The sequence below is a fragment of the Excalfactoria chinensis genome, chromosome 3, assembly GCF_039878825.1.
Source record: "Excalfactoria chinensis isolate bCotChi1 chromosome 3, bCotChi1.hap2, whole genome shotgun sequence".
Classification (NCBI taxonomy): domain Eukaryota; kingdom Metazoa; phylum Chordata; class Aves; order Galliformes; family Phasianidae; genus Excalfactoria; species Excalfactoria chinensis.
This window is the reverse complement of record NC_092827.1, coordinates 58,870,401-58,897,149: the sequence shown is the minus strand read 5'-3', so window position 1 is coordinate 58,897,149 and position 26,749 is coordinate 58,870,401. Positions and strand designations below refer to the sequence as shown.

The 26,749-nt window shown below is 35.4% G+C and overlaps 1 protein-coding gene across 1 annotated transcript in view; it reads left to right on the top strand.

Moving 5' to 3' along the window:
* The window catches only part of ESR1 (estrogen receptor 1), a 178,834-nt gene that overhangs the window by 103,809 nt on the left and 48,276 nt on the right, over positions 1 to 26,749 (top strand). The window contains exons 5-6 of the mRNA XM_072333319.1: positions 6,782 to 6,898; positions 22,704 to 23,039. Coding sequence (XP_072189420.1) covers positions 6,782 to 6,898; positions 22,704 to 23,039 — 453 coding nt within the window. The remainder of the gene's footprint in view (positions 1 to 6,781; positions 6,899 to 22,703; positions 23,040 to 26,749) is intronic.

Below are 26,749 nucleotides of genomic sequence, written 5' to 3'. Positions count from 1 at the left end.
CAAATGATTCAGAAAATTGAGAGGTAACTCAGTAAATTGAAGGGTCCTAATTTCCATTTCCCTGTCTCTTTCATAAGCCTTTCTAATTGTTTTCAGGTGCACCTTGTCTGCATTTCAGGTGCACCTCTTTACAGCTGTATATTGAGATAAAACTCTGGGAAATTTCACAAATGTTCAGTTAAGAATTACTTTGTAATGCAAGACAGTACCAGCCTGGTAAGTGCATGTTGGCATCTGAGGATGAATAACCATGATGAGGGGTTCCAGAAGATTGTCTTGAATCACAGAGATAGAGTGGTCTTTGAAGTATAGAATTCTTGAAGCTGGGAAGTAATTTAGTTGTGTGGCTTATGGTTTGATTGCAGTTAACAGTTTTGTCTTCTGAACTTAAAGGAGGAGTTTTGGCAGTGGGCATGGAGTATTATCAATTGTTTTAATTTCACAGCGATAGCTTGACAGAGCTGTATTCTTTTGAAAGTATGTAGTTCAAATTTTAGTGCTAGGAGTGATGGCAAGGCATACATGTTTTCTTCTGAGATGGCTAGATTTGCATTGGTAAAACATGCCTAATAAGTGGACAGTTAGGTAATACTACAGTACAGCATTTGAAAGATTACCTATTTGAAGGGTTTTTGAAATATTCCCTTTATTTTTCTGGTATTTCTTTGTGTTTTTATGGTATTTTTGTAATCTGATAACAGTTACAAATGCTATATTGACTCTGAAGCCAAGAAGACAGAACCCCCCCAAAAAAACTGCTTGCATGTTGATTCTATGAGTTGTCAAGTAGAAAGAGCACAACTACAGAACACAAGTCTAAGTGAGACTTGCAGAGGCAAATACAGTAAATAAACAGAGGGCTGCACAGCGGTATCTGATCTCAGGGTTGAAAACACACAGTTCCAGCTAGAGAGGTAGATGATGGTTAGAAGTCTAGAAAATGTGTACTTGAAGAAGATAGAAGGATTTTGCCATTGACAGTTCTAATGACCTTTGATAAGTCAGCTTCATCTGAAACTTGTTTTGCTTTATATTTGTGTTTGTGGTCTCAAGTTAAAAACATGCTCTGATTGTAGCTCTCTAATGTGTGTTTTGAATATCAGAATTCTAACTGATGTTTATTCCTTGTTTCAAGAAAGTGTATGTTGAAAGTCAAGTGTCAATGCTTCCTTTTTCCCAGTCAATCTATTTTGAAGTGGTACTGTTTCAGTGACTTTTAAATACTGCATTCAGCATGGATATGGCAGTGATTTAAGATGGTTGCATCCAAGACGATTCCTTATTTTTTTATGGTCTTAGCAAACCATTGGGTTGCAGTAGACCTTGAAACCTAGTCCATTTTTCTGTCCTGTGATAGGATCAACTGTTGCTGATTACTTACATGTTTATTTAGCTGCTTCTTTAAAACCTGTCCACTGATCCAGTATTTATCTCTCCTTACCTTTGAAGGCTACTATGACATCTGAGTCTTCCTTCTTCCAAGTTAAGTTCATCCCTTGTTTTTCTGGCTACCATGCCACAGGAAAAAAAGTTGTATTTTCCTTTGTGTTAGTCTACATATCACCAAAGACTGTTACGACACTTTTAAAAAACACATCAGTATCATAGAATCATAGAATGGCCTGGGTTGAAAAGAAGTACAATGATCATGTATGGCGGTTCAGCAATCACCCCTGCCAACTCCCTCAGCACCTTAAGATGGAGCCTGTCCTGTCCCATGGACTTGTGTCAGTCCACATGGAAGAGGAGCTCTCTAACCATCTCCACCCGAATCACTAGGGGTGTATTCTGCGTAGCATCCCAGTCTTCCTGATCAGGACATAAAGTGCCCTGAGGATAACTGTTCTGCTGAGTTCTGAAGGCGCTGAGGACCTCAGCCTTTTCCTTATCCTCAGCTTTCACCCTAAATGAGAAACATACTTCTACCTCAAAACCTTTTTTTTTTTTTTTTTTTTTTTTTTTTTTTTTTTTTATAATTTTAGACAAGATAGTAAAATAGGATGTATGTTTTTTCCCTGGTGACATAAAAACAAAATAAATACAAAAATAAAAAAAATCTTGACCAATCTAGATCCCAATCTCTAAAGTCTGGCAAGGAATATGACATCTAGTTTCTGTTTCCTTATCTGAAAAATCACAGTTGTCTTAAAGCCTTGGCACATGATTAAACCAACTGCTGTGTTTAAGGAAAAACTCCCACAGTGTATTACTTACAGCCACTTCAATAGGATCTCTTCAGAGACAAAATGCATTTTCTGACAGAGGCATAGGCAAGCCATGGCTATCTTATTCCTGTAGATTTTTAATGATATCTCTTGTATTTTTAGCTTCAGCTTATTTGAGTTAAAATGGGAAGAGAAGAAATTCCTCTAGAGAAAACTCCCACAAACAATATGAAGAGGCCAAGAAATAAAAACAACTGTAAATTACTCTTGTGCATTTAAAATCCAACAGTTGTTTGCCACAAGAAAATTAGCATATCTCTATTTTTATTCTAGGCATAACTTCAGAATATGTTTTCTCATGGGCCTACTGAAGAAATTTAGGTAGACTCACTTTATATTTGGATCCTTGGTAATTGAATGTACAGTATGCAAGGAGATGTAGTGTACTTACAGTACTACCTGTAATTGAAAATATTCATTTAAAAAAAAGTTATAACAGTCTTTAACATCAGTACTCTGACAAAATCTATTCGCTGACTTTAAACCAATTTTTTGTGCAGAATTAAACCTATTTATGGTCCTCTTTCATTCAATTATACATGAAGGCTGCTCTGAAAGTAATGCCTCCTATTTTATTATATTGGCCCACACTGTATAGGCAGAGGTTGGTGGTATATCAGTATAGATTGAACCTTCCTGCCAGTATTCCATTACAGTTTGTTACCTTGTGACAGATGACAGCAGAAGGGCAATCTGACAAAATGGTTTCTGACATGAAAGTGTGTATGAAGCAAAGTGTTGTCACTGGATTTCTCCTTGTGGAAAAAATGACATCCACTGGCATTCACTGACACTTGCTGAATGTTTATGGTGTCCAAACAGTGGGTGTGGGCATGGTGAAGCAGCTTGTAGTGTGTTTCAGCGGTGGGGACAGTGACAGTGGCTACCTCCACAGCTGTAGATGTTTACAAGCATGACATACATGCTCTTGCTCATTGCTGGCAAAAATGCATAGGTAATGGTGCTGAATATGTTGAAAAGCAGTGGTTTTTAACTGAGAATTTCCTCCATCAAATGGCATTACAGTGCTCTTTTTATCTGTTGTAGTTTCCATGGAAGTAAAGAGGAAGCATTTCTTTCAGAGTTTTAAACATACACACTTTGCTGGAACTACTAGATACAAGTACACTGATGCTTAAATGTTCTGCTGACTGTAGTAACGCTTAACTTTAAAGAAATATGAAGTGTTTTGTTGACTGAAGTCCTCACAGATAAATCATCTTCCCACTCTGATTCAAGCATGCTTGACTGTTGCATACACTGCATGTATCATGAGAACACTTAGTCTGATAGTGATGTGAGTCTCTGAATATAAACACTAGGTGTTTGACTCATAGTGACTAGAAGGACTCAGAGTGCATATCTAACAAGAAACAGCCATGATTATGACAGGTCAAGTGAGGATAAGCTGAAAATCATCCTAATTTCAACCATTATTTTCTTGTAAACATTTTACTTCCTCAGCCTTGCTTCCTATTATATTGGGTGTTATCATATGGATCTTGATCTTTTGCCCCGTTCCAGAAAGACCTTAGCATAAAATAAAGAGCTGTAAAAGTACTTAATTTTGCTATTATTTTAAAAGGTAGAATGTGCAAGATATATATAAAAAAACACAAACCAATTCCTCCAACCAAAAAAAACAAACCCAATTCCTCCAACATCTTCCTTAAAGTCTTTCTTCGTTAACTGATGACAGTGCAAGTCATACAAATGTGTGGATTAAGTAGTACAAGTAACAGAATGTAGTAGAATAAGTTATGTCATTTAATATGTAAGACAGTAAACTCTCTATCTTTAATCTTGTACAGGATATCTGATAATTTATTTTCAGAAAAGCGACAAATCGGTAAGAGCAGGGAGTCCAAGTGCTTCCCTTTATAAGTACCAGTGATCATTAAAGACATTTCTTCATTTCAGTATTCCTATGATACCAATGATTTTTATGGTCTAATTAGTTTCTCCTGTAGCCTGCATTCTTTTAGTTCCAGTTTAGTTCAGTTCTTTTAGTACCATTAAAAGAAAGTGTAGGGCAGCTGGACACCTATTGTGTTCCACTCTTCTATTAATGACTCCAATCAGTGAGGAATCACTTCTAATAAGATGGATTGCTCAGAATCTGCATTGCCAAGAGATGAGCTTTAAGGATAAATGATAAAGTGGAAAAACTAAAAATACAGTATGCCTCAGATTTTTTTAAATTACTTAGAACTGTAAGTCGTCTTTGGGTTTTACCTATTCCATAATTACATTATATCTTTTCCCATGTTGCACCATCCCAGTCTTATCTGTTCTTTGCAGAGGAACTTTCTTCTCTGATTCCAGTGACTGAGCACTTGTTATCAGATGGTAACGTGAGGAAGCTGAAATGGTTCCTTCATTCCTTCCTCCCTGCATGCCTTCCTTACCTTCCTCTGCTTCCTCTACTTCTCTGATTCATTTGATGATCATTGTACTGTATGCTCTAATTATCTAATATTTTCTTCAAGTTGCCTTCCCCCCCCCCCCCCACACACACACACATTGTTCAATCCTAATGAAAGACTCACTGGTTAAATGAAATTTAAAAACGTGAAAAGTATTAAATACAGTATTGTCTTCCTAGATGTACAGTCACTCTGATGTCTAAGCAATGACATTAGCTATGGTATTGTATTGATTTCAATAAGGATTGTAGATGGATTACAGTTAGGATTGTTTTACATGCTGTTCTAAAAAAACAAAATCCATTTTTGAAAATTTGAAGTTGGAAAAAGGAAAAAGAGGTTGAAATCAAATTAGAAGGTTATCACCTGCATAAGAACCATGAAAAAGGATGAGTTGAACCTTATGAAAGATCAGCTGGTCCAGTAAAAGTGTTACAACACATTTTTGGTTTTGACCAAAGTGGGAATATTTGTCTGCTTTTCTTACAGAGGGTTGCAAGGTGATTTCAGTGCCTGGAAATATTCCATTTCTGAATTTACATTTTAGCTTTACTAGAATGGATAACCAGTCAAAGCTTTTATTTATTTGTGAAATATTATTTCAGCCTCTTTCTCACCTTGTTTCAGAGCTCAGCTTATAAAACAAGGCAATTGGTTGAGGACAGGTACCACAGCTTTTGGTTTTTTTTTTCCTGCTGTTAAGTGTGACCTAATAAACACGCATTCCCCAAAAAGTACAGCTTTAACTTTTTTCTTCTTTTCCATGTAGATATTGTATTTTCATATGGTTGAGGCTGTTTTCTTATTTCTTGATTTTTTTCACCCCAAATGTGAAAAGTCTTGAATTAGATATATAACAGCCTGTATCATACTCAAGGAACTGAAAATTAAAATGCTCTCTCATGCTGAGGTTGAGTTGCATCTCTGTTCTTTATCCCAGTCCAGGAAAATATACATACATACAGTTAGTAAATAATAATTCTGTCTGAGACAATATATAATAATCTGTCTATAATAACAAGTTTACCATTCAGCTACTTATTTTGATTGGATCCCATTTTTTGTAGCATTAGAGAACAGATGTTCCTGGGGTAATCCGATAGTCATTTTTACCCTATTTTCTAATTTGTAGTCAAGGATAGACGATTTGATGAGACCAAGGCCTCTGTCAAACCTCCACCTTACTCTACCTCAAGCTGATCCCTTGACCTGAAAGAAGGAACAAACAGTTCTGCAGTAAAATTGTTTCATTTTGTGCTGTACCTTAGTTGCATTTAGATGAATACTAAGCACCAATAAGATTATTTTGGATAGTCTTTTTATCCTTGCTGAACTTTGTCTATGGCTGGAAAATAATTTAATACCAGGCTTGAGTGTATATTTGATACTTATTTATAAGGAAAAAAAAAGAAGGGAGTTTGTTGGCATTAACAAATAATGATACACTGAAAACTTTTGTAGGAAGAATTGAGGCACAGAGCATAATAAAGAAGGAAGTGAAGATCTGAAAGACAAGGTGCTGGTATCAAATTTAGTTGCACCAGATGATAATAGAAGAATTTGTCATGAAAAAAAGTGTTTTAGCGTGTATCAGTGTACAAACAATTAGGGAGTGGATTTAGGGATTGATTTATCCCTGATGTACAATTAAATTAATATTTTTTGCCTCTAATTTATGTTGTATTTCCTTTCCAAACTGCCCCAAATCTTGGTAAATGTCTAAAAAAGCTCTGTGGATAGGCCTTTTCCATTCTATAAACCTATAATCACAAACACGCAGATCACAGGACATTTCTCAAACTAAGAACAAGGAATTCAAGTGACTTTTTCAATATTTATCTGCTCTTTTTTTTTTTTTTTTTTTTGTGGCTGCTTTGATTGCTAATTTTAAAAAATTATTCTGTAGATGTTTTCATTTTATGAATACATTTTGAAATATTTTGAAGAACTTGTGTATAAATGTGAGTGTGCTGTGAATTTTTAGCATTATTAACATCTTTTTGATAGATAATGACAGTAAAACTACTAAATGCTCAGTTAATTATATGATAATGTATTATAGGTAGTTTGTAATGGCTGTTGTTTAGGATCATGTGTAACTGTGTCCTTGTTTTCTCTCTGGTTTTACAGGGCACAATGACTACATGTGTCCTGCCACTAACCAGTGTACTATTGACAAGAACAGAAGAAAGAGTTGCCAGGCCTGCCGACTAAGAAAATGCTATGAAGTGGGAATGATGAAAGGTGGTATGTACACTGCAGTCAGCAAATCCTCAGCATTGGTGTCTGCCTTCCTGTCTTTTAACTTCATTGGACAGATGATACAGTTCCTAAGCAGGATTTATTTTTTTCTGAGCTGAAGTGTATTAAATCAAAAAACATCTAAATAAAAAATAAAAGCATCTAAAATCCTATGTTTTTATTCTCAGCCAAATTTACATCAAAATTTATAGAAACTTGGACTTTGATGGACCTATGATTCTTTTGTTAATATTTTTAAAGCATGATTTTTTGGGTCTCTGTTGGTAGAAGCCAGATTGTTATGAATGAAATGTAACTCAAGATTTTGTAGCATTTTGCAGTTCAGTGTGAAAAGCACTGGTAATCTTAGATCAGTCCATATTTGTTAAAAAAACAGCAACAATAACAAAACAAAACCTGTGAGTATTCAATACTTATTCATTCAGTCCTGGAAAAGAAAGTTAGTTCCTTTATTCCAGTACCATCCACATACTATTGTGAATTTCAACAAAACTGATAGGCTCGCTTCTTTTATGCAAACTGGACTAGATGCCAATTTATTGGAAGACAGATACGTACTAATGATGTCAGAGAGGAAGAATAAGTCAATGAATGCCTAGGCTGAAGTGGTATGTCACTGAATTATTTTATACATATATTCAGTCATAAAATGTTGGAGGCAAAATTAGAAATAACTGACAATGCAGAATAATAGCCATAGTGTGTTCCTAGATGGAAGAGTTCTTTTTGTAAAATATTTTTGGATTCATCATGATACCTGCTTTTCTCCTGTGTGTTACAGTAATGTGTATTTCATAGAATCATAGAATCATTAAGGTTGGAAAAGACCTCTAAGATCACCTAGTCCAACTGTTCACCTGCTTCCAATATTACTTACTAAACCACGTCCCCAGGCATTACATCTACCCTTTCCTTAAACACCATCAGGGATGGTGACTTCACCACCTCCCTGGGCAGTCTTTTCTATTGCCTCACCATTCTTTTGGAGAAGAAATTCCTAATATCTAATCTGAACCTTCCCTAGTGCAACTTGTGGCTTTTCCTTGACCCATCACTAGTTGCCTAGGATAAGTGGCTGACCCCCAACTTGCCAGTGTCCCTTGAGGGAGTTGTAGAGGGCAATAAGGTCTCCACTGAACCTCATTTTCCCAGGCCTAAACAATCCCAGTTCCCTCAGCTGCAATATTTGACAATTTGACAACTGACAATATTTGTCAAAAGCAGAGAGAAGTCAAGTCCCAGAGAATCAATATTTCAGATGAACAGGAAATCATGGGAAACATTTGCTCTAAAATGGAAGAAAACCTTGTAATAGACTATTAAAGATTCACATTGCTTCATTGTTTTTTTTAATGAGGAGTATTCACTAGCTTTATCAAAATCTATTTTAATGCAAAAAAGCATTAAGCAGTAAGTGTTCAGAAGGAAAAGAAACAGAACACATTTTATGGGAGGAAGGAGCTAATTGCTAATTTATTTATTTATTTATTTATTTATTTGTATACCTAATGTTTACTATGTTTACTTATTCCACAGTAAACAACCATGTGGGAGCAAAAGAAAGGAGTACCTCTTCATGTCTGTACTTCACAGATCATATAGTGGTTTATAAGTCCAGTATAAATCCAGTCCTTGAAGTTGACTAAGATAGGTTTGGGAATCCTGGAAGAAAGATTAAATGGGAAAATGTAAAGGTGTTGCTGTCCTTTGATGTTGCATATGCATTTTTCTCAAATCAAGAATTAGGGAAGAGCTGAGACTGATGTCATTACTCTGTGTGTTGTGATGTAGGCATTTGGAAGATGTTAAGTCTTTTTTTAAATTTTAATACTTGACTGTAGCCATGTTTTTCATGAAGTTGTGTATCTGTAGCTTTTTGTTTCTTCCTTAATATCATGGTGAATACTTTTAAAGTCAAATTTATGCAATCATTATGACAGCTATGGTCTGGAGAAATGAAGGTTTCAGACAAAGCAAACTAATATAAGAAAATGTAACGCATACATTTACCATGCAGCCTATTCCAGATAAATCATTAAAGTATGTTAAGATACATCATTACGTTTTATGATGATTCTGTTACGTCTATCATTGGCATATTTCCATCCATTTACGCTTGTATGTGTTTAAGTAATGACCCACTCTACCAGTCTGATTTTTTTCCTGTCTGTAAACATAAAAGCAAACAATTAAACTTGCATGTTGCAAACAAGGAGAATAGATATATAAATTTTGCCTGCTCCTATAGGACCACAGATAATACACTGAAGTTTACCACTGGTTCATAGGTGAGAGTTAAAGAATATGTTTTTTATGAAACCTGCAAAAAAATTCTGGAAATCCTTGTTCGAGGTGACAGATTTGGCATGCTTGCAGAAATGTTCAAGGCAGGTAAAGTTTTGCAGGATAAAATAAAGCATTCCGGGAGACGGCAATTCTTACCTCCAGATAGTTCTTGATAATTGTCGTATTTCTCTCACAGGAAGATAAAAGTTAAGTGCTTATTTTTAGTATGCCATCTGGTTAACTTCTGAACTTTTGAATGCTTTTTGTTGTTGTTGTTGTTGTTTTGATTTGTTTTCCCAGCAGAGTTGTCTCAAGCTGAAAGATCTCTTGCAAATCTTATATAAACATTTCTGAATTATACAGCATTCCTTAAAAAACTTAGTTTTCTTGGTAGAAATTTAATTTTAAATTTAAATAGTTTATTTTGTTTGTATGAAATAATTTGTCTTGTTGAAAAGGATTAGTTGGATCGCACATTTGGAAAAAAAACCAAACGTAATATATCACTTTTATATTTACCTCCACATTTGTTAGTTACATGGATTTTGCTATTGATCCCAGCTTTTAGACACAGATGAATACTTCTGTAGCCTTTCTTTTCTCTGAATGAATCTCAGTTTTCCTTTTTCTCTGAGATTCCTTAGCTGAGATTTCTTACTAGATCATGTCTTTATCTATTGTTTAACTTCTGAGCAATAGCTGATATTATTGAATAACAATAACCATGAGGAAAACTAGGTAAATTATTGTTTCATTGTTTCTGCGTAAACTTCAGTTATTTAACTGTAGTTCCTGTGTTTCTGAGGTATTACTTCTGGAAAGTCACTTAATTAAATACAGTATTTAAGAAGTTTATGTATTTTATTTTTAACAGAGTAGACATCATTGAAATATCTTTAGGCATTCTTTTTAAAAATTGGAGGCTTCAAGTGGCTCTTGAAGTCAACTGTAAGAACATTTATTTATGAGATTGTGTGGAAAACTATTTTTTTCACTCAGCTTTTCTTTAGTGTTTCAAAAACTTCTTCCAGTACTGAAGATTTTTTTTCCTTTCCTCTTACATTTGTGCTTCTTTCTGCATCAATTATTGTGTTGCTTGGAGATACAATTAGACTGATAGATATTCTCTGCTGATGTAATTAACATCTGAGTCAGGGATTATAGCTGCTAGATTTTGTCCAAGCTTTTTCTGAATAAGACTTTAAAATCATATGCTACTACTTAGACTATACACCTTCATGTTTGTATGTGAGGATAAAGTGTTCTCACAGAATAATCTCCTTATCATGTGCTTCTTTCTTCTGGTTGGTAGCAAGAGGGAATAGCATTGACTTTTTAAATGATATTTATGAAGATTCTTTTGTTCTGTTTTGGAGAGCTGTATTCTAGCTTAATATTTCACAGTGTGTGGGGTCCTGCATCACAATCCCAGATTCCAAATGGAGTTCTTACAGCAGTTGCAGTCCCAAAGCTTCAACTGTGTGTATGCTCCAGGTGATATCTGTTCCAATGTACATCTCCACTTTCCTGTTTTAATTACTTGACTGCAAACAGTTTCATTTTCGGAAACCAAAACCAATTTATTCTAATTTCTATTTATCAATTAAATATTTTGTATTTGTATTTCTATATTATGATAAATGGATCTGGGTTTCTAGCTCTGAGAATGCTACATTATCCCTCTCCTATAATATATGACTGCAGACTTAACATCAAATATTCTGTTGAATCAGAGCAACTTGGTGCTAATGGAATCAAAATTAACCACCATAAATGCTATATCCATTGTGAAAAATCAATTATTTCCTTGCTAAGATATTTTTAGCCACTCTGAGACTTGCACAATTTGTCAGCTGTCTTTCCAATCTTGATTCATGTGAAATGTAGTGATTGAGGATTTGAGAGCTAGATCCATCTGGTGGTCACAGATACGATTTGGGGTGCTTATTATCTTGGAATAGACTGAATTTGATGTTGTAGAGAGAAGATTCTGAGTTCAAGAGTGTCATTTCTGTGAACTATGAAACTACTGTGTAGTGAAGCCTGTATAGTGCAGTGGTCCTCCCAGAGATTATCTGGGATGCTTTCAGAGATTGCTGTAGTGCAGACCAGGAAAGAAAAGGTGGTTTTCTGTATTGGTGTGCTATAAGAACAAGCCAGATACTTGTGAAAAACTTTTACTTCTAGTCTCTGGAAAGAATAGACAAATTCCTATTTTCAGGTTTTTTTTTTTTCTTACATTCTCTTGAACTTGTTACCTGTACTACAGGTATTACTACCTGTAATGGTATGGGAATTCAGTCTGGAGAAATTCAGAGTGACAGTAGTACATAAGATCAAAAGAATTTTTACAGAGAAAATAAAAAGCACTTGGCAAATTTACCATCTGCTCAGAGAAGAAGGTTACCTTTTTTTTGGTCTTTAAATGGAGAGAGTTATGCTTTCTTACTGAATATTATATTTCCTCATGTTAAAAGCCTTCCTCTCCCCCCAGTAAATAAATATATATATATATATATATATATATAGAAAAGGCTAGAAAGTTAATAAAATAATTCTCAAGAGCAGAGGTAATCTATGTCTGATGCAACCACTGGAATGTTTCCAGGCTTTCTGGTTTTCCATGTAATTATCTTCTAATGAAATATTGTATCAAAAATAGAAATTAGTGAATGAAAGCAAATGGCTTAACAATGTGAAACTATTTTCGTTTGTCCAAAGAGAACCTTTTGGATATCTATTGGACATGCTGTTCTGTACTCAACCAAATAACTGCGTAGGGGCAGTTTGATAAATGTATTAGAAAATGTACAGTTTTAATATATAGTTGATGGACTGCAAGCGTGTACTCAAGCAGCATTTGAGGAGAAGTTTTGTGTGTTTAGAACAGCCTCTTGGAAAAGAAGGTGAAGTTAAATCCTAGCTTTTTAGTGAAACATGAACACTTTTGCAAATATGTTTTATTTTCTCATTCCAGGCTAGAAGGAATACTAGGAGGGATCTTTGTCTGCTCAAAGCAGGTTAAACACTGCATTCAGAATAAACTGCTTAAGATTTTTTTCCAGTTAGTTCATGAAAATCTCCAAGGGCAGAGATTTTACAGCCCCATCTGACAACCTGTTTTGTGCTAGTTTATAGCTATCCATCAGCTACCTGTTCACCAGTACCTGAGGTGTTTTTCAGCAGAGCTCCACTTAATCCTTTTGGCCTCCAGCTTGTATTGGTAATGGGGGTTGCCTCTACCCAGATGCAAGATCTGGAATTTGGATCTGTTGAACTTCATGTGGTTCACGTGGGCCCACTGCTCAAGCCTGTCCAGGATCCTCTGGGTGGCATCCTGTCCCTCTGGTGTTCTGACCTCACCCACAGCTTGGTGTCATCAGCAAACTTGCTGAGGGTGCACTTGACCTCACTGTCAGTGTAATTGATTATGATATTAAAGAGTATCAGACCCAGTGCTGACCCCTGGGGGACACCACTCATCAATCATGATTGATGTCTGATATTCAAAAGGATTCATTGTGAACCCAGGAATGTTTATGGATTCACTGTAAAGACTATACAGAAATGAGGCTGCTGCTATCCTTATTCTGGCCAAAACTTAGTATGATTTATGCAGGAGTGTCAGCACTGAAAGTGATTCAATTGAATGATGGATTAATTGAACTTCTGTTGCTTCTCTTGTACGACTCTTCTAGTACTCTTTAAAATGTGCTATGAAGAAAAAATGAATGCCAAAATACATATTAGGAAGTAGCATGCCTTGCACCTTTATCTCTAATTAGCAGATCATTAGTTCTCAAGCTGTGAATTATGAATAGTCATTACAGACCATAAATTACATTTATCTGATTGGTATCAGCATTTTTGGTCACCAGGTCTTCTTTTCATGAAAGACCACTTCTGTGATCTGCCTTGTTGCTGATGGGACACGGGGGCAATGTGATGCCTAAATTCACTTGATCACTGGGCAAGGTCAGGCTGGAACAGTCTCTTGGCAACCTGATCTAGATGTAGATGTTTCTCTTCTTGCAGGGGAGCTGGACCTTTAAGGGTTCTTTTCAACTGAAATGATTTTATGAGCAAACTAGTGGAGCAGTGGGTCCTGTACTTCCCACTGCTGCCTCTCTCTCCCTCTCTCTCTCTTTTAACAGTGGTAGCACTGATTGTAGAGAGAAAAAGTTCTGGTCTGTAAAAGATTCAGATCAATTTTTGAAACAAAGAAAAAACAAAAATTCTGGAATCATAGAATATCCCAAGTTGAAAAGCACCCATAGGTATCATCAAGTCCCTTGATTTTTATTTTTGATTATCTAACCTAAGTCATCCCAAGTTTGATTTGATATATTGGCAACCAGTCTTTATGCCAGTTGTCTTTTTTTTTTTTTTCCCATATGCTGGATGATGCACTATCATCTGATATTATCCTTGTCCAACATGATTTAATGACAAAACAGAGGAACTACATTCAGGTCCAGTAATTTGTGAAGTAATTAGACAAGGATGTGTCTTGAACTGGTGAAGGCCTTTTAAAATCTTGGTGTCAGTGAATTGTCATGACAGCGAGAGGGAAAACAAATATTGAGGTACACCAGATTCTGCTTAGCTCACTGTGATAGAAACAGAAACTTAAGAGCCTATCCAAGCCTATTTTCTGATCAATATTTGCCTAGCAGTTTGTAATTTTTTAATTATTAGCATAATATCCAAAATAATTTGTACTGCTTCTACTATTAGCAACTGGAAAGACACGTCATTTGGCATTTTTCTGTTAATCAGACACTGCCGTTCTCCTCCGCTTACTTTTTTTGTGGCTGTTAGCCTGTTGGTCAGGCCCTGTTAACATTTGTCTGATGAGAAATAATAATACTCCATGGCATATATCAACAATGATTTTAACTTCCATACCACCATCTTGTGGTATTTTACAGAAAAATTTTGCATAATTTAAATTCTAGTTGAATTTACGATCAGTTACATTCAGTAACATTTTATGGCTATCTCAGATTCTGCAATAAAATCTGTGTAATTTTATGGAAATTATTAATAAATTAAATAGCAAAGATGTAAGCAGTTATCAAGAATGTCAGGAGAGTTTCTTAAGTGTTTTGCTTCTGGCCCCTCCCCCCACTGTACTGGAAAAGCCAAGGATATAGCCCTGTCTGAGATGTCAGGCTCTAGGAGATAGGACGAATGACACAGGGACAAAAACTAGGGACAAAACTAGTATTGCAGAAACTTAAAGTTTGCTATAGTTTATACAACCCATATATGTCAAATTGCTATAATATGATAGCACTAATATATTAACACTAGGTATTGTTCTTGTATGGATATGGTAAGATCTCATTAGAGGCATTTAGGAAATTATCAAAGTCCTCAGCATTTGCACCACTGCCACTGTTGTAAATGGTACATGGAAGACAGTGATAAAAGACAAAGAGCTTCAGAGTTCCTAAAAAGACCCAATAGTATTTTTCTAAAGGCAGACTATTAAATGGTATTAAATGCAGGGTTCTGTCAGTTAAGAAAAAAGAAAAGGAAAAATAAAAAAATACACTTCTTCTCTTACTATGTGTTGTTATTATAAGAGGCAGTTCTACTAAGGCAGCAAGTACTTAAAGAACCATCAGCAAAATTAAATAACCTTTCAAAATGTGTAGTTCCTGTCTCATGTCAAGTTTAACAGAATTTGAAAATGCTATCATGGCTTGTGGCTGTTAGGCACTGTTACTTGAGACAGGTGTGTTTGTGATTAGATATTCAATTCCATTTGATGTTTTTAGATTATTTCAGTCAGTGTTTCTCATTCTCTTGATGGAGTTATTGCATTGGTAGGTAAGGGAAGAGCTGCTGACATTATCTAGCTGGAATTGTTCAAAGCATTTGGTGGATGGACTACCTACTGAGTGGATAAGGAATTGGCTCATTAGTCTCATTTGAAGAGTTTTGGTCAACAATCCGTGTCCACCAGTGACAAGTCATGATACTTTGGTGATAGTACTACCAGCATTATTTATCATCTTTGTCCTCAACATGAACAGTGGGACACTGGACTCACTCAGCAAGTTTGTAGATGACAAACCTCAGGGAGTCCAGGAAGGCCAAGTACTGGTACGGTATATCAGACAGTGCAATCCTAAGCACAAAAACAGACTGAGCAATGAGTGACTAGGGAGCAGCCCTGTGGAGAAAGACTTGGGCATGTTAATGGATGAAAAGATAAGCATGAGCTGTCAATGTGAACTTGCAGACCAGAAAACAAGGTCTTTCCTTAGATGCAAAGAAGTGTGGCCAGTGAATCAAAGAAGGTAATTCTTTTAACTCCACTCTTGTGAGATCCCACCAGATCTTGTATTTGTCTCTAAGGCTCCCAGTGTAAGGACATGGACCTGTTGAAGTGAATCTAGAGAATCAGGAAGATGATCAGAGGTCTGGGCACCTCTTTTATGAAGAAAGGTTGAGGGAACTGGGGCTGTTGAGCTTGGGGAGGGTTCTGGAGAGAAGAAAGCATTGCATTATCTAACAGGGACCTTCAAGAAAGCTGTAGAATGACTCTTTATCAGGGAGTATAGCCACTGCAGTCATAACTAAAGCAAGCCTCTGTCCATTATAAATTTATCAAGAATGTAATTATATTCCTGAAAACTACTTATGTGCAGCAGCTTTAGAGGAGCTTCCTTAAGGCCTTAAAGAAACGTTAAAAAAATACTGACTTCATCATGCCTAACAAGGTCTGTCTAAAAAGAAAAATAACTGTAAGAGGTCCTGAGGAGACAGCTACCTTGCATGCATGCATCTAAAACAATTTTTAGCTAACTGTAAAGCCAGTTACTCTCTGATGACACTCAGGTTTGCATCCATAAAGGCACTGTTGGCTTATTCACACTGTTATTTTTTGCCAGACTATTAATTTTGTGTCCTTTTATCAATGACAAAAATGATATTCATGTAAGACTGGGCACAGTCCCAGAGCTCCTCTGCAGCATTTTAGCAATTAAGTCCTGTATGAGGATACCTGAGACTGGACTTTTGATTTCTAGTCTCTTCAACTGTCAGCTTCAGATTCCCCTACTCTCCATATGGACCCTTTCTGGCATAGAAAAATCTAGAATTTCTGTGAATACTGATGTGATTACATAGCTTCTCTGCTGTAGCTGCTCTTTTCTGCATGCTCCTTTAATACTGTGGTCATCAACTGGACATGGAATCTGGCTTTCTGAAGTATGCCTTTGTAGTGATTATTTTACATTATAATATATGCTTAATGTTTTCTTCTCAGAAAGGATTAGTTTTACCAAATGCTGGACAGACCTTTTCCCTGGTGGTTTGTAATTATGGTGAGGTAGATTAGTCTCAAAGAGATAGAGAATTGCTGCAGAGAGAAGGTGATTCCACACAACTTTAAAATGCTCTTTTGATAGTCTGCTAGTCTAGTATAGCTGCTTGCTACAGCAGACTGTAAGGACAAAAGTACAGATTAGTAATGCTTCAAGGCCATGTGTGTATCAAGAAGTGGCTCTTATAATCTGTAGGCCACTAATGAAGAGCAGAAATTTGGACAAAGAGCCTCAGATTCAAAGGTTGCTCCAGACTGGTTGTTAGGTGGTAAACCTAGGTTTTGCAGTCTTTTCCTGTGCAAAAAGCTCTCTTTTCCCATCATGTTCCCACAAACCATGTTCTTAACCTGTGCGTCTTAGGAGCCACAGCTGCTGTGTTGATGAAATGGAAAGGAAGCAACAAAAGGGAAAGCCTGCATTTACTAGGAAGCCTTAAATGAATAGGAATACTCTATAGCTAAAAACTCATTTCTGAGCAGAAAGTTTTTAAATAGGAGCTTCTTCCCTGTGTTAAAAGTTATTTATTTTGCTGGTTAGCTCCAGTCAGCCATGAAACAGCACTAATATGAATGAGAGGTTATTGCTTATATACTTGTTGCCTAGAAACAGAGCTCAGGTTCTCCATGTCTGGCACTCAACCTGCCTTTACATTTTGATTTGTCAAGTTTCCAAATCTACTATGTTTCCATTACTTTCAGTGCTCAAATTGCAAACTGAATGTCTGTCAAGTATGAAGTGGGAGTTAATTTGTAGAACACTGACTATTGTGAAGATTCTCAGAGTGCTGAATACATACCATTAGTGGTACAGCTCAAAGTTACATGAGAATGAATTTTTTAGTGGTAGTTGAATTCTGATGCCCATGGCTGGAACAGTTACCAGTGCCATTATTACTACCTCAAGCAATGGAAAGATAGTGATCTGTCTGTAGATAAACATTTCCCATATAATTTACAGGGCTTCTAAAGCAGTAAGGGGACAAAAAACAAACAAACAAGCAAACAACAAAACCCACAACACCCAGATATTGTGATAGAGATTACTTTTGTCTTTGATTTATAGTATTCTTACTAATATTTAGTTCAGGAATGTGCTGCTTCTCTGATGGTTCTTTTGGCAAAAGTGGGCACAGTATTTAATAGTTAATTGACTTGTTATTTCCTTGGATTTTCCTTCTACATTTAACAGCATCTGGCAACCTACAAAACTAGGGAATCTGAAATGGAATTGAAAGGAACATAAGTATTCCTTACAGCAGAAGAAACTACTATTTATACTAAAAACATCTTCAGCTGTTTTGTTAAAAAGCAATTCAGTTGTCACGGTGAGGAAGCCAAGACTGTATCTACAAATATCGCAGTTGTCTGCATGTATCAGAGCAAGGAAATACTTGCAACCAGGAACTTTTTTGCATCTAAAGTTTTAGACTGAAACTGTGTGAAAGATACTTCTGCATACTACCCTCAGATGTCGAAGGATTACCAATAGTGGTCTAAGGGTTACTTTTAATTTTCTTACTTGCTCAAGGTATCTTTTTACTCTGTTTTTAGTCAGTAAAATTATTCTCTTATGAAAGGGGAAATAGAAATCATTGTTCTGAGTAGACAATATGGTGGTTTATAGAATATAATACTGTCTTATCCCACTGTGTGGACCTGGAACTCTGGAGTAAAATCTGCTATATCCTCTGACTGATCATCATATGTTATACTTTTGTACATTTATGAGATAGAGTTAAGAAAAGAAATTGCTTTGGAGAGAATATATCTTTATGGCCAGACTAGACTGTGATAATGCAGTATAAGGAAGGCAGTGACTTAAAAATTTTAGTTTCGTGTTGTACATTCTTCTAAGATAAATAGCTCATGAATAACCGAGCTTTACTGAATGGTATAGCCTGAAAAAAAACTGCAGATGGAACATTGCTATCACATCACAAGACAGTATATGTTGTTACTGGCTAGATATCAAAATTTCCGTAACTACATTTTGCTCACTTTATTTTTTCTATAAAATAAAATAATTATATCCCTCTTCAAATTAGAACATAGTGTCCCCAGATGATGTGTGTCATGCAATGAAAACTGCAACGATATAGATAGAAAATCATGAGAATGATGCATACAGTCATGATGTATATTAGTAAAATGTACTAATAGATAGTTAAATTTGCAAAGTGAAATTCTCAAATGTTAGAAAATGCAGAAACTATAAATTCGATGATTCTCTGACACAAAAGTATATTGGCTTGTTAGTTTTATCAAATGAGCTGGTTTTGCAGTCTTAGTGTCAAAAAAAAAAAAAAAAGGTTTTCTGAGTTTTATGAAATCCCTTCCCAGTTATTGCAAATAATAAATGTTCTTCAGATGATGCATATTCCTAAAAATTCCTAATAATGAAATTAAATATTATATAAAACTGTCTGTTGCAAATATATTTTAATTAAACAGGTTTTGAGATAATGCATATATCTTCAAATCTAAAATGCCTAACTCTAGAATATCACAAAGCAACACAGATGTACGTTTATTTGTCCTCTTCCTCTGTGAATATTCTCAAAAATTTTACTACATAAGATATGAAAGTGGGGAGTTTCAGGCACAAAAAAACTGGCTTTTGTATGGCTGAGTTTCAGTATTCACCCAATGCATTCCTAATTAAGGATTTTTTTTCTTCTTTTTTTAATGATGTGGATTTTTTAATTTGTTTTGCTTTTGTCACTTATTTGAAAGGACTACTAGAATGCTTCACTTGGTTAAAGTGTGATTCCAGAATCCCTATGCAATTTTGTTGCTAATCTACTGAATTCCAAGAGTATGTAATTGCTCTACAGTTTTGCAACCTATCTTCATATCTTAGAGGGCTGACTGGATTTAGAGATGAAGCTTTGGAAATTTTTCTTTGAAAATATTCATTGTTTAAATTTCAGTAGCTTCAGCAAGATACATAATACTTCTATTTTTGATAGAATACTGTTTCTCATAATCTGCCAATTCTAGTTCCTGTATTGTCTGAACTGTGGAATCAAAATTACTGCATTCATATATTTTTTAAAGAGCATGTGGAATCATGGCACTTTTGCTAATTAAGCTAGCTGGAAAGAATTGTCTTTTTACTTTGAATTAGTGACTGTGTGCTATTATTACATTTTCAAATAGACATAATATTTGATTAAGCTGGAGATTTGGAAGCACTTCTGTTTTTCAGAGAGATACATGCTCCTATTTAGTCCGAGAAAATGAATAACAGGATTCCTATATTATGTACCCATCTAGGGATTTAGCATTAATTTCTATAAATCTCTAACTAGTGTGATGCTTATAGAGATTCAACAACCTTCCTGTCTATGATCGTAAAAGCTGCTGATGTGATGCAGAGAGAATACATACTTTCCCTTATTTCTATTTCGGATCTAATCTCTAAAAGTATAATGTAGGCTTTTTAAATAAATTTGGGCAGAGCATTTCTTCCTAATTCAGAATGTTATGTTCAGCTTCATTCAGTCCATCACTCTTTTCAGGGTGACAAGAAGCCAGTGCAGATGAATTAAAAATAAAACTATTTCTGTCCTTCAGAATCTGGTTTACTTCTAAATGGATAAGCATGCTTACATTTGTTAAATGTCCTCTATTAAGTTAAACGTTCCTCACATCCTCATTTTACTTAACAAGGCAAGTCTGGAGTAAGTTTAATGTGAAAAGCAAGCAAACAAAAAATACTCCTATGAAGAGATTCTATGGCACAGACAATTAAGGCAAAGGTGCTATATTTGTTTATATTAACCACTGATGGATTCTTCTTTCCCACAAATTTGATCTGTACCTTTCAAATGCCTTTGACCAATCTCTAATGTATTTACAAGTTCAGCTGTGTTTCAGCGTGACATGAAAAAGAACCTCTTGTTGACTGTCCTGAACCTTCTGTGAGGTGTTTTCCTTTGATACTGTCTTGAATTAAAGAAGAGTGAGTGTTAGTATTTTATTCATCTTGCTACTCCCAATCTGTAAACTTGTACCTGACTTGCAAGACAAGCAATTCTAATCAAGTTAGCTGTTTCTCACAGCAAGTTCATTTCACTGTACAGGTCATCTTACATGTCTCTCACTTATTAAATCTTTTTCAGTTATTTTATATGTTTTGCATAATTTTTAGAATGGGAAGAACAGAACTGCATGTTCATTATGGTGTGCCTCATGGGTTAATATAATCTGATTTATGAAGATGCTTTGTTCTCTCTTCCTCTCTTGGTAACTTCTTGCATTGTATTTACTTTCTAAACTAACTTATCTGATGCTTTTACAGCATTATTATAACCCCAAGATAATGTTTCTGAATTATGTCCATTCTAAGGCCATCTATTTTTGTGTATGTTGCACAGTAGAGACTCCAAGAATACTTTTAACTCTTCAAAGGGAAATTGTTGCATGAGCAGCTGTAGAATTTGGAATGTGGGAAAGTTAGCAAATGTTTAGTGTGTATGAACCATGTGGTTTTCGTTACATGATTATTTATTTGTGTTTCAAAGGGTAATTTTAATTCAATAACATTACAGTGAAATAAAGCATACTTCCAAATATATTTGTTGCAGAAGAGCATGCATAATACTGAGCAGTTCATGCACACTGATAGTAGTCTGATGAAGCAAGTTATCAATGAGACTAACTCCAGGATGGCATTGTTCCAAAATAAGCCTTTTATTTTTTTCCTAATAGCAAGAATCTCCCCCTCATCTTCTAAACAGAAATAATTTAGTGGTAGTAGGTATTATTGAATGAAAAATGGGAACAGCAATGCACTTCAGACTTTTGGCATACAACTAGTTTAACTAATGGGAAAATGTAGAGAGGTTAAGTAGTAAGGGTGATGAAAGATTTGTGGAACTTGCTGTACATGGAAAGATTTATAGAATAGATTCAGGAGGCCTGCTAGGTCTTGAAAGAATTAGACTTAAAGAGATTAATTTTCAAGTACAAATTCATTGAACATATCACATATCATGAAAGAGGCATACTGATCTATAGATGCTCTCTTTATCATTGGAAGAGGGCACCTGCTGATAGGATCTAAAAGCCATTAATCTGAAGAAGAAATTATATGAAGAAATACTGGATTTGAAAACAAACAACCAAACAACAACAACAACAAAAAACTACAACAAAATTGGAAACCTAATAGATTATATTTTTTGTGGTGTGAAAAAAGCCAATCAAAGATTGTCTTTTCTCCCCCCCACCCACCAGAAAGATCCGTGTTCATTTATTTTAAGGGCCAGTAGATTTCAAAGTTTCCCTTCCCTTCCCACAAAATGCCTGTGCCTCCTCCACTCAGAGCTGGCATTTATTCTCCCTTTATGGTTGGAGTACACATGGACTTTATCATTACAATTTGTTTGTGACCTTTCCACAAAGGAGATTTTATTCTACTGTCAGGGCTTAGTGTTGTTGTTTTAATTAGTATGGCAGACTTGATAACTTCCAAAGATCCAGGGGCATTCAGAACTAGCACGTTGCAGAAATGTGCAGTAATGACAAAGATAATTTCTGTTCCAGTTGTTACTGACTTTTGACAGTAGGTCACCTACACTAGATTCGAGGTAGAAATTATCTTCCCTTTTCTTTTTTTTTTTTTTTTTTTTTTTTTTTTTTTTTTTTTCTGTTTATCTGGTTGTACAACAATCTTATTGCTGTATTAGGCCATCTTATGATGGTATCTTTTCAGGGTGTTTCTTACCTAACTAGGAAGATCACATGCCCCATAGTAATGAGTTGGTGTTTAGTTAGAATTGGGAAAGTTGAGGAAAGATTTTTTTTGAGAGCTGTTACTGCTATACATGTAGCCTGCTCAGGTCATGAGCTGCTATTGATCAATTGTTGAATAGTTACATACTAGAGGTTAGGACATGACATTAAGGTTTGTGCTGTAAAAAATATTTATTTATTTCCAGTTACTGCCTTTTGTCACTATTTCTTATACTATACTTTTAAAAATACTTTTTCTCTCCAACAACTCATGTAAGATTCTACATATAGGAAGAAGCCTTGACTATAAACCAGGAGTAAATGCTCCACTGGCCTATGAACAGCAGCTCCTGGTTGGCTGAGGCCAAATTTATGTAATGCCTGTGTTCAAGGAAAGGAGTTCATTATATTCTTGTGTGTCTCTAGGAATCCGGAAAGACCGCAGAGGTGGGCGAATGATGAAACAGAAACGTCAAAGAGAGGAACAGGAGTCCAGGAACGGGGAGGCTTCTTCTACAGAGCTGCGAGCTCCCACCCTTTGGACAAGTCCACTAGTGGTTAAACATAACAAGAAGAACAGTCCAGCCCTGTCTCTGACAGCAGAACAGATGGTCAGTGCCTTGCTGGAAGCTGAGCCACCCATAGTTTACTCTGAATATGACCCCAATAGACCATTCAACGAAGCATCTATGATGACCCTGTTGACCAACCTTGCAGACAGAGAATTAGTGCACATGATCAACTGGGCAAAGAGAGTTCCAGGTAAGGAAAGAAAGCCCCAGAGGACTATAAAAAGCTCAACATGAAAAAAATCCGAAAAGCCCTTCAATATATAAAACAAGTACATTAATTCTGCTTTACCTGCACTATTAAATATTATACAATTTTGGGAATAGGAAGCGTTTTTCAATTAAGCAAAAACAAAAACTTCAAGCTGAAGTAGAATAATAAAAGTGGAATCTAGTCTATTTGATCTAATTATATTCATTATCTAGACCTTTTGAAATTAAGGTTGCTCAACTTTCTGAAATATTTGCCATTGAATCGGCATTTCCAACAAGACCATTAATATTAGTATTATTTATTTGTACATTTACCTTTTCACCCATAAGTTAGAGGTTTTCCATGTTTTTTTTTTTTGCTTTTGTTTTTTTGTTTTGTTTTTGTCTGAAAAATCATACAGAAAAGCATCTTGGTTTCTTAGCTTTAACCCCTCAGTTCTAGAAGGGAATTTTAGAATTGTGAAACCATTTTGGTTGAATATATGTTGCACATTCCATCACATGGTTTAATTAATTAATATCAGTGAAATGAGATGACAATTTTGTAATTAAGGTACATCCTCTTTTAAAATGTCAGTCTACAATGTTACATTTCAGAAATTAACATTTTAATGTGTATTAAAAATTTATTGCACATATTATATGTAATTTTGCTACACATACACGGCATACTCAGTAATATATACTTTAAAGTTCACTGGGATTCTGATCTCTTGATTTTTTACTGTAGCTGTTTAAAAGGAACATTAGGGAATACTTCCGCATCTCTCACCATTACAGGGTGCATTACCTCAACAGCATTGCGTGAGTTATGCCATTTTTTTCTGTTTTTCTTCATTTGAATTTGGCAAGACTCTTTCTGTCAAATCACTAACCCATAAAATCTGAGTCTTTTCCAGTCCTCATGGGTTCCCTTCTTAGCACTTTTCACATGTCACTCTATGGACTCCAGCTACAATCAATGAGAACCTGTGAGTGTTTCATTTCTCATCATATATTATAAAAAATCACCTGAGAATTTCATTTTTGTTTTTATAAAGCTGCAGTGTTTTAGGCCTTATTCACAGCCTGTTCAATTCAAGAACAAGTTCTCCTGTTAATTTGGTGTGGTTTGGATCATGTCTTTATAAAATACTTTTGAAATATAAACATATGGTCCACAGTGTTAAAGCTCGAGGATAGAAAACCAGCTAAATTCAAATAACATTTATTCTGATTTTAGAGACAGAATTAATCTAACTCTGTTACAAACTATCGATTTACACTGAACGTGAATATGCTACATTCTAAATTCAATGTGTTTTCCAACTGGAATCATTTGTCTTCTGTGATATTTTATTTGGATAGTTAATGTAGTTAATCAAATTATAACAACGGGGTTAGGGAACTTAGATTTATTTTTTTTGATAGGAGATCTCATTAAACTACGTGTCACAGAATGATTACATCCACTGAAGATCAAAACTCAGCTTACTTTATCAAATGCATTCTTTGTTTTCCAAGAAACTTCAGAATGTATAAGTTTATCAACAATTTATGTACATCCAAAGTATTTTATTTGCCTATTAAGTGCCAGAATAGCTCCTAGAGGGGAACTAAGACTGTGTGTATGCACATGAATAAGCACTCTAACAGGTGAATTTTGATATAAAATAGGAGAACTTCTTAACAAAAACAAAACAAAAGTCTTAGTTGCAGATAATAGATCACAGAAGTAACAACCATCTTTCAAAGATCAGACTCTTACCTGGATTGTTTGCTGAAGTTCCCATTTGCTGTAATGTGCTTGTAATAACTTTCAGAGAAACATGGTTGCCAGTGTAAGTTGTATTTTCATCTCTGCAGCACATTGCTTTTGAATACTGCATCTTATTACTCAAAACAGTATAATACTGATTAGAGAGGATTTCTGTGTACATTATCCTTAAACAGAGAAACTGAGTACTTTTTTTCTGTTAAGTATTTTTTATAGCGGCATTGTGGTATTCTGCCACACTGGTTATTTTCTCAGCTAATTTACTAAAGTTTCAAGCCGCAGAAGCCAGGGTAAAAACATCTTTTTCTGAAGAGTGAATTAGCTTTTCACCTGTAGCAAAAAGTTGTTGCAGGAAGCAACATCTCCTGTGTGCATCTTGCAAGCCTTGGAAACACTGTAAAAATTCATTTACTTGAATGCAGGGTCTTAGTTGTTGAAAAAGCAAGGGCAAAGGAGTTTGAGGTTTGAGAGCATATTTTTTGAGGACAGAAGAAACTGATATTAAAAGTACAGAAACTCAGTGAAGATGCAGCATAAAACTAAGTGTAAAGACTTTGGGGATAGTGTTTGGAGTTTATATTGCCATGCACTCTTTAAGAAGAGCAGGTGTGTCAAGGCAACTAGTGAAGTCTTTTGGTCAGCCAGCCGTTCTGGTGGAACAGAAGAAGAAACAGCTCTTTAGAAAATTGACTGGGTAGAAGTACATCTATTCTACAAAAATTAATAATGAATATGAATTTGTAATGGGCTGCTTGGTACACAATAGGCAGAGATCTGTTGTGGATTCATGCTGAGGACAGCCTCCAAAACAAAGAGAGTATCTTTGCAGACATCATGTCCTGATTTGGAAGATGACAGCTGATACAAATTTTTACCATATCTCTCTTGTTTGCCATTAGTTCAAACTTTTGACTTAGTGGTAACAAATTTACTTAAATTGACTCTGCAGTCTTGATTATGTTAACAGATTGCTGTGGAAGAGAGAATTTGTGGCAGCTTGTTGTACATAAATTTACAGAACAGTCTTCAGTATTTAAGTATAAAACAATTGTTAACAGAAGTCATAACAAATTTCTCCTGTGACAATGCACTTCATAATATGCCAAGTGCATAAAAGCTTGTTTTAATTTTCCTTTGAAACCTTGGCCACTGATACAAATGGATTTGCCAGATGACATGTGGAGGAAACTTGTACAGTGTCCTATGACATACACAAAAAATTCAAATACCCCACGGGACCTTTTCTTTACATGGCCTAATGGGTATTTTGGCTTAAATCCTCCCAGATGGCCTCTTTAAGACAGTTGTGGTGCCTTCTGATTAACCCAGCCAGATGGAATAACGAGCAGCTGCACACAAGGCGGGTGGAAACAGATTGCAATGGGTTAGACTTTTTATACATATGTAAATTGAGCCTGTTACTAATTATGGGACAAACTGCTAAAAATCACATGTAAGCAGGTATCAGAGTAGGTAAGTAATCATTTTTTTCATTTTGGATCATGTCTTACATGTAAACATGGTTTTCTATTTTCTTGTTGGCTTGCATAATGTCTTGGGCATGTACTACAACTTTCAATTTTATAGATGGAGGTTTTTTTTAGTTTAGCAAATTTTTCTTGTGGTTTCCTATGGAACGAGCAAAAACATTGATTTCCTTTTCTATAGAAATGCTGGTGTGTAAAAGGAATTTACTCGCTATGTTTTATTATTCTTGCTGTGTAGATCGTATTATTTATATCTGCTATTCTGTATTCTCTAAAGGAGGCTGGTATTGTCAGTGTAATGGTCAACAGTTTGTTGTTGGTTTTTTTTTTTTTTTTGTGGAGACGCTTGTGAGGTGGTAAGAGATGGTAAGAGATGGTGAGCTCACACAATGAGCTTATGGTAAAGAGTGTAGCTTTAAGGAGATTTTGCTGTAAGGCTGAAATCTT